The following is a 12,459-nucleotide window of genomic DNA, read 5'->3' as shown; positions in this document are numbered from 1 at the left end:
TGACCCCCCCCCTTGCTAGCCAGGCTCGACATAAAGCTCTTCCTTAAAGGGGTCTTACACATGAGACCAAAGAAACCTATCCCTCCACCCTGGGACCTTAACTACATCTTGGAGAAACTAACCCAGCATCCCTTTGAACCGTCTGGGTCCTCTTCCCTACAGATGTGTACATGGAAGATGGTCCTTCTGATGGCTATCACTTCAACCAGAAGTGTGTCAGAGTTGCAGGCCTTAATGGCGATTCCCCCTACACCATCTTCCACAAAGACAAAGTTACCCTGAGAACCAATCCCTCCATTATGCCAAGGGTGGTCAATGACTTGTCTCTAAAGCAATCTATCCATCTACCTACTTTCTTTCCCTCCCCCACTAATGAAGGGGAGAGGATTCTGCACTCCTTGGACATGCACAGGCAACTAAGGTTCTACCTGGACAAAACCACAACCATTTGGAAAACTAACCAGCTCTTTGTCTCCTTTCACCCCAGAGCCCTGGGCAAGGCAGTCTCCCAGCAAACCATTGCATGATGGATCAGGAAACCTATTTGCCTCTGTTACTCCCAGCATGGAAAGGAACCTCCAGTGGGAGTTAAGGCCCATTCCACTAGAGCTGTGAACACCTCCAGGGCCTTCATGAAAGGTCTAGACACGGCATCCATTATGGAAGCAGCCACATGGGCCACTGTCCACACTTTCACCAAACATTACAAACTTGACCAAATTTCCAGAGCTCGGACAGGATTCACCAGGGCAATTCTGCAGGGATTTGTAGAATCCTCTTCTAATACCATCACTGTATGATCTGCATAAGCTGTGGTACACTCCCACAACTAGAATACTGCAACATAGGAATAGAAGAACGTAGTGTAGTTGTGTAAAATCTTGCCATAACCATAGCTGTCCTTCTCTTCCATGTTGCAGTATTCTTTCCCACCCACCAGTTCCCCCTAGTCATTTCCTTTACCTGGCCTACACATACTCCAGTAGAACACCAGGTCACACACCTGTAAACCACTGGCATTCCTCCTGCTGGGCCTTATTCTCTGCCTGCTGACCTTCAAGTTCTGAGGATTGTGCGTGCATGCGTCACATTTAAGGCCCCTGGTTTAGGGCCTTACATGTGACGTCCAACTCGCACTGCAACAGCCAAGTTGAAGCTTTTGTATAGGAGCCAACGTACGAGCCACCTGAGGGCAGGAAATCCCACAACTAGAATACTGCAACATGGAAGAGAAAGACATCTATGGTTATGGTAAGATTTTACACAACTATTCTTTTAAGGTTAAAAGTCTGAAAGCATGGCTCTAGATAAATGGTAACAATAGTAATGGTAGATGATTGATACAGCATAAAGTTACTGCTTTTGAGCAATGGGGAGCATATGTGGGCAAAGTGAAAGTCACATTTTTGTAAAAGGAGAAGATGGTCCTGTTAGAGATGATAGTGGCCTGGGTAGATGTTAGCAGGACTGTGGCACAGTACTACATAAAATGCTAGCAAAACACATTAAGTCTTCACACTTAGCTTTGCAAGAAATTTGTGAATGTCTTCTTGAAAAGAAAGTGGGTTATGGAAAACCTGTTGATTCGGAAAACCTGTTGATTCCCTTCAGTTAGTTCTTCCAGATCCAGACCCCAGAGCCACACACACACCTACTTGCATTCTGAGTATGGCACTTAAAAATGGCACTCTTATACTCTGGCTTCCAGTGGGGGCCCCCTCTGACTTTTACTGGGATCACACAAAATGGTGACACTAATAGTCTAGAATTTGCAGGTCTAACTGCCATCTGAGATTTCCCATGTGTGAGGGATGTCTGGGGCTACTTATATTTGGTGGAGAGAGACTGATAGCTTTCCTTAGAATTCTGTCAGAATGGACCTCTGGATTCAGAAACTGGTCATGTCTTTTGAGTTTATATGTCCGCCAACAGGGAGGACACCTCTAACAGACAAGGCCATATGTACAGAGCTCTTAGAATATTCATAGGGGACTGCAAGTGCTTTTCTGCTTTCAAAGCATGACCAGAGATTTTAGTCACAGTTAAGGGAAATGAGTATTCTGTCTTTGCTGGATTTCAGTGAATGTATCCAGTATGTCAAGTTCCAGATGTGCTGCTGCATCTTGCTACTGGACATGGAATCTTTCTGGAATATTGCCTAGTTTCTATGTAGGAGAGATCTTCAATTCCTGACTGTTTCTGGTTGGACACTGAATGTCTGTGATTAGCGTTCCTGATTTGGTCTGGTTGCTATTCAAGGCATGTACCAGGAAAAAGGATATGTAACAAGGCTTGCAGACCCTTGCATCATCTGGGACAAAACTGGATTACCAAACAGGCTGTGACCTGCTTCTTACCTTGGGTTTGGTGCTAACGGTTTGCTGCTAGTGAGAGAAGAAGCAAAGGAGCATCATATCCCAACAGAGTTAAGCTGTGGTGAGACCAGCACTAATAGTAAACAAGGCAGTAAGCTATTTATGCGACTCCCCTCTTTTCATCATTCTTGACAAGTTAATTCTTTGTTTTCAGTAAGCACTGATTGATTTGTTTCTAACTTCAAAATATCTGCGTAAATACTTCATCCTTAAATTTTCAGGGTCTACATATTAGTTTCCCCTCAAGTGTTTGGCAGTGTTCTGTACAAACTCGGACACCGTGAGTGACATTTTTCCTGTAAAAGCACGATTGAAATTTCTCCAATACCTAGTTGCATACAAGAGTAGTTTGCAGTGACCAAACCGGATACTCCTGACATTGGTTGATATTCTCACTCCAGCTTATCTAATCAATAAAAAAGGGCCTGTTGCCGTGAATATGAACTTTCCCATAGTCTCCGTTACCAGCTTGGTGGATATGGGCATCCTGAGGAAGTGTAGAAATTGCCTCGTGTTTACTGACAAAAAGTTTTCAAACAAACTGATATGGTGTATGAGAGATGTATTTACACAATGTCATTGGAGGCAAAGCTCTCAAATAAAAGTACTCCTAATTGTCAATAAGGTTGTTAGTAGTACACACACAATTCAAAGCAGACGTATCAAGCCATATACACTAAGAGACAAATGTAACCTTCCTAAACTACAAAGACCTCCTAGATGAAGTACACATAAATACTCTCAGCAGCCCCAAGTGCACTCTTTCAAAACAACACCCACATCAACACATAGAGCTACATGTCATGGAGCCTCTACCTCTAAGCCCATAAGGCAAGCCACCATACAATCCAGCATTTTAGTCATTGGAGACTTCATTGTGAGACACAGTGATGTCCTTGTCACCAGGCTGAGTAAAGAGCAAGTCACAGTCAGTTGCTTATCAGGAGCTAGGGTCCGCCACATTATACATGCACTCAGGTCATCAGACCACAAGTACCAATATGACTCAGTAATAGTCCATGTGGGAGTAAATGACCTGAGACTTACCTCCGTAGACTATATGAAGAGAGCCATCATGGAGCTCTTGGAATATGCATATCAGGCTGGTATGAGCCTAGTATTTAGCAACATTTTACCTTCTCCAGGGATGATGCCACAGTATGAGCAAAAGATGGTTGACTTAAATAGTTGGCTTAGTTTCTGGTGTCATTCTAAGGGGGTGCAATAGTTATCAACATGGAAGGAGATGGTCAACAGACCAAGCTGCTGTGCCAGGGATGGTCTGCACCTCTCTCCCCTCTAGGCTTTCAGATATTAGGTAAAACATTGTCTTCCCCCGTAGTGCCTTTTTTTAGGCAATGCCAGACTGAAAATACTTCCGACATAGCAAGTCAAAACCAAGAAAATCTAAAGGTATTACTACTCAGTGCTAGGAGTCTAAATAAAAAACTCCACTCCTTAGAAGCTCTCTTCATGCTAGATAATGCAGATGTCTGTGTGGTCACTGAGACATGGTTTAAAGTTACAGAAAGCACACCAGCAGTGCAAGGTTATAATATCTTCCACACATTTAGACAAGCTACTTCACAGGCAGGGACTAAAGTTGGAGGAGTGTCTATTTTCATCATAAATAAATATACCCCAAGACTGGTCAAGCAGGACAATGCAGTTGAGCTGCTCTATGTTCAAATCACCATAGGCAAAATCCAATGCCACTTCCTTGCAAGCTATAGGTCAAGGAAAAGAAAAATTATTTGGTTCCACACAGCAGTGAAAATTAATATGTCCTTTATTGTAGGTAAGGTAAGCGCTTTCTCGGAATAACATCCGCTTCATCAGACCAACAAAGATAGAGTAACGGTTACATTTTTAAACACTAAAACATCCAATCAAAAATCAGATAAAATGTGCATCATAGCTAAAAGCCATGTGATAAAATACATCTGTAGAATTTATAGATCTTTAAAAAATGAATAAAAGCAGACTAAATGAACAATATGTACTTAAATATGGTAACAGATACTATAGTAAAAAATAAATAATAAAAGATGGCTATTGAAATATATATGATAAAATATTAAAAGAGAGAGGATGAATTTTCTTTTCCCCATCCAATTGTCCAAGTTAAACTTGAATTGGGTTAAGGAGGAACTCTTCTTCACATGGATGAGGAGCCTGTTCCAGAGAAGGGGTAGTCTCTGGGGATACATAGGTGTCTCTTCAGCAGGTCCTATTTTATATCATAGGCAAGATTTAAGTCTTTAGAAGGGGTAATTCTGGTGCTATTTTGTTTTGCAGATATGCAGGAGGTCCATCAGGGTGGGTTCCAGCAGTAATTTGCATGCCAGGCATAGATCTCCTCTCAGTAGCCTGTAGGAGACTGAATACAGAGATACAGCTTTGAGGCAGACTTTATAGGACATATTACTTGCCCTGTATTCTTTTAGTGAGCAACCTCTGTGGATGTTCCAGTTGTTGGATATGTCTGGTTAGGTACTTACCAAAGGAGGCATTATTATTAAATGATAGGTCTGATGAATGCTGAATGTAGTAGAACAATGACCTCCTTGGACCTAGATGCCATATCTTTGTTTATAAGTTGCACAACACAGATACTGTAAATATGTGATGGTCTTAAGTCTAGATTACTGTCTGTGTCCCCACCACGTCCCTGACTGCTGGGTCGACTCTTAGTGGTGTGTTGTTGATATGATGGTTACAAGGGGTTGAGGACTTCCCGAAGGGTACAGTTATGCATTTCTTGGCATTTAGTTTACCCAAGATGTATGCTGAGTACACATTTCTTCTTTCCCTTGGAAGGAAACATAGTTATTTCGCTCTGTGGGCTTGCTTTTCCTTCCTCACCTGCCCATCACAAGCTTAAACATTTCCAATATCTGAGTTGCCATCATCACAAGTGCATAAGCATCCACATTACTGATGGACTTACTGTACTCTTCTGTCATAGTGAACAAATAGTGTCCTGTTCATTTAGTGCGACACTTTGGGCAGAATACTACAAAATAGATGGTCATCCTCCATGTGCTTTTATTACTCGTATACAGCCACCTTACCCTGGACTTACTGTGGCACGTGGAGTTTTTGACTGATAAGGACATTTTATGCTCATTATTATATTATGTTCTCATTTACTAGAATGGTCTGCAGTTTTAGACAAAAATTAGTTTGTTGCATGTTTTCTGTGTAATAATGATGTTGATGCAAGCTTTTTACTACTGGCTTCATCTTGTGGCTAAACATGTACATGCAGCTTGTATTTTTCCAAGTTTTCTTGAAGTTAGTGATTCATAAATCTACAAGTTTGTTGAAAATTAATTAAAAGTGGTGTGAATTCCTGTGGGGAAAACCTGGAGAAACTACCACCCATGCTCAAAGGTGGGAGAGTATGACTGCTTGCTGCTAACACCCTTTGCACAAATGTGGGAGACATAGCCCAATTGCATGTCTCCTTCTCTTGCAAACCAAGCATGAGTGGGGGGTATGGCTTCCCAGGGAAAACTCGAACTAGACCAATGGCTGCCTAAATGATGGCCCTCCTGGTTGACTCTTGCCTCCATGATGGTCTGAAATGGGTTCATGTCCAGCAGGCAGTGGGGACAAAACATTCAAAAACAAAAATTGTTGCTTAAAGAAGAGCAGACTTGCAGAAAATGTATTTTTTCTTTATTTTTAAGAAAATGTTAATATAGTAATGTGCTGCTTTATTTCTAGGCGAGTGTACATTTCCTACCTCGACAGTGTTCACTTTTTCCGCCCCAAATGCCTCAGGACTGCAGTCTATCATGAAATCCTTATAGGTTACTTGGAATATGTGAAGAAATTGGGGTAAGTACTTAATTTATCTTTAATGTCCTCCTGTAAGCTGGTTCAGTTTTTTTTTGTTCTGTAATTTAATTCAGGTTGTTGTAATAGAACGGATTGATTCTTTTTTCTTTGTATAGATTATTAATAGTAACTCAAATATATACTTTGGGGCTGGTATGCTTGGTTAGTGAATTACTGGATTACATAATCTTGTAAATTTCTTTAAGCAGGATTTCTAGTAGCCTCCTGCTGTGTCCTCAGTTGAAAATTTAATTTAGTACTATAAGTTCGGATGCACAGGATTTGCTAGAAGGAAACCTTTGAACCGAATTTAAAAGTAAGCTGTCTACAGTAAGTATGTACATTACAGTTACCTGCATTTGCATAACTGCATGCTATACTAATAACGCATCATTTACTGATAACATTTGAAATATCGGGACCATGTGGAGACAGAATGGCTGCAAGTCTGGGCTTACTTACACTAGATGTGAGTGTTCCCTTTTCTTCAAGTTATAGGGATCTTGAAGTTGGAGTATATAAGCTCAGGGACTGTGGGAGTGGGGGGGGGAGTAAAGGGGGGAGGCTTGCCTACTTCAAAAAGTTTAAAGGAGAAAATCAATGTTCGATATTTACTCTTCTGCATTTTTTTTCATCAGGGAGCCCATTTAAGACTTCAGTTTTTATAGAGGCCACTTAAGAGTTCATGGGATATGTTATAGTGTAGCCCCACACAGCACAGAAGGCAATAAATAAATAAAGTTTACCATTTACTGTTAAAAGAAATGTCATCTTCTTCCTGCTTGCTTATTTCAGAAGTGACAGGCCCCTTGAACTGTAAAAGATTGTATGCTATGAACATAAGCTGGCGTCTAAGTTTTCTTACTCTGCCTTATATGCAGAATTGTAAATGTCTGCAATGCAGATTAACTTCCTTAATTAAAATAAACAGATAAGTAAAGGGGGAAAGTACTTGCAGTCAGTTTATCAATTCTCTTTGCAGCTGTGCATTTTCAGACAAGGCTGGTATTTGGAAGCTGCTGTGCATTTATAAGCATGGGTGGTGAAAAATGAGGGATTTACTGTAGAGAAACAGTTGCATTGCGTTGCAGTATTTGTCGATTCTATGGAAACATTTCCTGTGTACTTGTATTTAGTAGTTTAGATTTTTGTTTTTACTTTTTTGGATGTAGGCATTACTATGTGCAGTTTTGGGATGCTTTGATTGCTCTGTTCCTTTTTTAGTACATAAAAACATTTGTAACGATCTGTTGTAAATATTTCTCTTTTATAATCAGCCTTTTATTAAAGGACCTCTGTTCAAAATGTCACTTGAGTCACAACTACTGCCTTCTTTTGATTATTGTAAAAGAATTTTCCAGATTATTTCATTGACATCTCCTGACTGAATTTTTTTACTGTTACAGGTGAGCTGCAACTCTACCTTTAATTCTTGGCTTATAATTAGGCATTTTGCCCATTTAAATTGACTCAAGTTCATTGTCATTGAAAATGCTTATGCATTCTCTTGCAGTGCTTTTTGTGTGATCATCTTATTTGGGTTAGTAAGCTACTAGCTTCTAGGTTTTTTATCAAAGGTTGTAGTTAAGTGCTCTTCAGTTCCTTGCTACTTTATTTTAGATTGATTGTGGGTTTTTGATGGACCACCAAGCAGAGTCTTTTCTTGTGTGCCTGTATTTTTGGAATAATGAAAACAAAAAAAGCTTTACTCTTTGTTATGGTTTACAATGCTTAACTCCGCTTAGTGCTATATAGATTGTGTTTAGGTTTGTTTTGTAACTTTATTAGTGTCTGCTATAAGTCACCATTTGCTTTGCAATGACTCTGTAACTAAAACTGCTTTTGGACACGCACCCTTTATCTACCTCCACATTTATCAATATTTGTGTTGGTTTTTGTTAACCTTTGGTAACATGATGTTTTGGATGCACTAAAGTGTGGGGGGTGTCCAACAGGTGAACCTAGAGCCACAGTCTGGCCCACCAAATCATTTTATCTGGCACCTCAGTATGTCCTGCAACAAAGTGCTTGAATGGACAGATACATGTTAGACATGGTAATGTGGTCCCCTCATCCCCAAACCTTGCCAAGTGTGGTAAGTGACCCCTGAACTGTATGGGAAATGTCCCCTGTGCCAAAAAGGTTGGGACAGCCCTGCAGTCTCTATCTTAATTTAATTGTCAGTGCATCATTATTTTACAGACCATAGATCTTTAAGTACTAATGCTGCAGTTCTATGTTGCAGGCCAACATAAAGAGTTTAGATTTCTGATTTGCAAGTATCTAGCAGATGTTCATCGTGCATACAGCTGCAGTCATAACAGATGGGTTCTCCTGCCGTCAGGCGGGTCCTCGGTCAGCCGAATTCCAAAGTCTAAGTCCGGCGTCGGTTGTCGTCGCTTCTTCCCTGACGTCAGTGCGGCAGGGGTATAAAAGAACCAGCCGACGCCATTTTCTTCAGTCTTTCTTGCCGTGTGGTGCCCGAAGCAGAAGCAGTTCACAAGTGCCGGTCGGCCAGCTCCTGAGATTACGAAAAATTTGGAACCGAAGTCTTCTTAAAAGCTAAGTACCCCGTTGGGGAAACTTTTTCTTGCCTCAGACCGATGTCAGACAAAGTTAATAATTGTATTTCTTGTGGGAAGCAAATACCGCATAAGGATTTCCATTCCCTCTGTATACCTTGTTTAGGCCCAGACCCACGACGTCTCGGTCTGTCGCTTTTGTGCTACATTCAACAAACGCACTATTAAGCGTCGGGCGGAGTTCGCCCAGCATTATTTTGGGAAAGCATTTAACTATACTATGTCGTCGGATACTCCGACTCCGGTTTTGTCTAAAAAATGCAAAGGCAAGGACCGACACTCTAGGTCCACGGCCTCTACCGACACCACGCCAAAGCCGACTACACGTGGTCCGGTTCTCAGTGAGGCGCCTATGCAGCCCCTGATTACAGACGAAACATCTTTAGCGGTGTCTCCTGTACCCGAGGTCGCAGGCTCCTCGGCCCACACCCTGACTACAGATACCGAAGCCACGCTTGGCGTTGAAACAGAATGTGGACAGGTCCACCTCCACTCAAGGTGTCTTCAGACCTTCCTCTTCTTTCTCCTTCAAGGCTTTCACCAAGTCTAAAGCTACCATGCACCCTAAGAGACCAGCTACACAGGGCCTATCTCCAGGCCCCATGCCTAAGAAACAGATGCTTAAAATGGCTGAGGATTTAATTACTCTAATCAGAGGTTCTCAGCCACCTCCGGACAAAAGACCCAGAGTGGAGGAAGATTCCCCCTCTTCTGATCAGGGCTCCATTATTTCAGAGCACTGATTATCAGGAACAGTCTTACTCCCCTTTTGAAGACTCTGATGCAGAGGAATCTATTCCTTCTGTATTTCTGTATCTCCCCCCCCCCCTGAGGATTACTCATTTGGTGAAACTCTGCATACCTTAAGGGAACACTTCCACTGGGAAGGCCAGGATTATTCAGATTCCAAGAAAAGGCTCAGGGAATTTCTTTTGTTACCCCAGCACAGGCCTCTGGCTATACCTCCTGTCCTGGACATCTTAGATGATGTTTACTCGGAGGCCTGCCTTAACCCGGACTCTCTTCCTCCAGCTCCAGTTAAGCCTGACAGGTACTACAGGGTTCCTGACTCACACCAATTTCTATACAAAAGCCATGCTGCTGACCTAGAAACCATCTCACAGGGGCCCAAGGGAGTTAAGGCCTCCATTGCCAAAAACCCATTGCCTTCCGAGAGAGATTCCAGATCCTTAGAAAGGTGGGGAAAAAAGGTATATACCTCAGCTACCTTATCCATGAGGGCCTTAAACTGTCAGTTTCATATGCTAAAATACCAACAGTTTCTGTTATCTCAATTGAAAAGTAAAATGTCACAACCTGAACAACCAGACATGAAGGAGTTGCAGGATTTGATGCATAGTGCAGAACAAGTGGGTAAACATACCTTACAGTGTGGTTTTGATGCTCTGGAGGCCTCATGTAGAGCTGCTGTTACAGGCTCAGTCATACGTAGGCATGCCTGGCTCAAGGAACAAGCCTTGCCTGATCATGTCAAAGCTAAATTACTAGACACCCTCTTCAAAAGGATGTACTATTTGGGGCAAATGCTGAGGAAGTATTACGGAAAATGGAGGAAAAGGCTAAATCAATGCAAACTATGAAAGAATTTCTGCAGGTTCAACCCCCACTTTTTAGTAGAAATTGGCCTTCCAAAAACTGGTCCTTTCCTGCCACAGACAGACCCCAAAGAGGCAGATACAGGCGCCCGAGGGGCAGAGGACAAACACAAGGCTCGTACAGAGGCAGACAATGGCAAGCTCCTACACAGAGGTGGTGAGGACAACTCGCAATCTTTCATAAAGCAAAACCAATGACTTTCCCTTTTGCATGCCAACCAGGTCTCAAATGGCAGCCCCCTTAGGAGGAAAGCTGGCACTATTCTCAAAAAATTGGCATACTGTCACAAAGGACAAATGGATCCTGAACATTATAAACAGAGGCTACAAATTCCATTTTCATACCCTTCCAAAAATGAAAGGCATGCCAAACCTGCCACACAATCAAAGGCAGAGGCACAAAAGCAAATTTCAGATCTTATAAACATGAAAGCTATTCAAGAGGTACCTACACACGAACAAGGTCAAGGTTTTTATTCCAGGCTATTTCTGGTGCCAAGGAAGGGAAAAGATTGGAGACCTATTTTGGATCTTTCCATCCTAAACACATTCCTACTCGTACCAAAATTCAAGATGCTCACTCTACAGCAACTTCTTCCCATGCTGGGCAAGGAGTCTTGGCTGGTAACATTGGTCCTCAAGGAGACATACCTGCATGTCCCAATCAGACAAAATTGCAGAAGATACCTCAGATTTCTTGCTGGTTCAACCCATTATCAATTCTCTGCATTGCCCTTTGGTTTATCTACTGCGCCCAGAGCATTCACGAAATGCCTGGCATCAGTAATCGCCTACTGCAGACTTCAAGGGATACAAATATACCCTTATTTGGACGACTGCCTGATCCAAGCGGACAGCAAGCACATTCTTCTGAAACATCTGGCTTCTGTAATAATGTTATTAAACTCTCTAGGATACACAGTCAACAAAGAGAAGTCAAGACTAATACCCTCTCGGAAGATAATTTTCCTGGGTGCCAATTTGGACACAAACACCCATATGGCCTACCTCATGCCAGAGAAGCAGGGGCAACTAATTCAGTATTTCAGAACAATGGCAAATTGCACCAGGCTGACTGCAAGGAAAATCCTGCAGGCTCTGGGATTCATGGCATCTTGCATCTTACTAATCCCATGTACAAAGCTGCATATGAGAAAACTACAATGGTACCTAAAAAACATACGGTCTCAACACAGCCACAGTTTGGAAACAATAATACCACTAATTCCATGTCTGCAAAAGGAATTTCTGTGGTGGGCTCAAGCATGCCAAACAAACACAGGTCTTCCATTCAGCAAGCCTCAAGCAAATCAAGTCATCACAACAGACGCCTCGGACTACGCCTGGGGGCGCACATGACAGACCGGTGCATTCAGGGCAAATGGACCCAAAAAGAAAAGCACCTTCACATCAATCAAAAAGAAATGCTAGCAGTGATTAAATGCTATTTACAGCTTTCAAGGACCTTCTACAACCAGGTCAGCTATTGATAAGAACAGACAACACCACAGTTATGTGGTACATAAACAAGCGGGGAGGAACAGATTCTTATCCCCTATGCAGACTGGCCATGTCACTTTGGAACATGGCCATGGACTTACAAATGGAACTACAAGCACAGTACTTGCCAGGCAAGGAAAACACGCTGGCAGACAACCTAAGCAGGAATATGACAGATCCACATGAATGAAAGTTGCATCCAAAAGTTTTTACAGAAATAATCCAAGAATGGGGAAGGCCAGACATAGATCTCTTTGCCTCCCACAAAAAACATCAATTGACAAAATTCTGCTCAAGGATCTTCCATCCAAAGGCCTGGAGAGTGGACGCTCTCTCTTTCAGTTGGACATCAATGACAGTTTATGCCTTCCCACCTCTTCCTCTGCTGCCCAAAGTCCTATTGAAGACCAGAGCAGACAGACCAAAGATGATCCTCATTGCTCCGGACTGGCCAAGGCATCACTGGTACCCACTCCTGAGGAGCCTGACGCATTCCCCACCATGGACCCTGCCTCTAATGCCTCTTCTTCTGACTCTGTG

The 12,459-nt window shown here is 42.4% G+C and overlaps 1 protein-coding gene across 2 annotated transcripts in view; it reads left to right on the top strand.

Moving 5' to 3' along the window:
• Nucleotides 1-12,459, top strand: part of EP300 (E1A binding protein p300) — a 1,713,356-nt gene that overhangs the window by 1,615,527 nt on the left and 85,370 nt on the right. For both annotated transcript variants that reach the window (XM_044076495.1, XM_044076487.1), the window contains exon 26: nucleotides 6,108-6,221. In XM_044076495.1, coding sequence (XP_043932430.1) covers nucleotides 6,108-6,221 — 114 coding nt within the window. The remainder of the gene's footprint in view (nucleotides 1-6,107; nucleotides 6,222-12,459) is intronic.

Source organism: Protopterus annectens, chromosome 1.part1 (assembly GCF_019279795.1).
Source record: "Protopterus annectens isolate FY-2018-M chromosome 1.part1, PAN1.0, whole genome shotgun sequence".
Classification (NCBI taxonomy): Eukaryota; Metazoa; Chordata; order Ceratodontiformes; family Protopteridae; genus Protopterus; species Protopterus annectens.
Note: the sequence above shows the minus strand (reverse complement) of the source record. Positions and strands in the feature narration are given on the sequence as shown.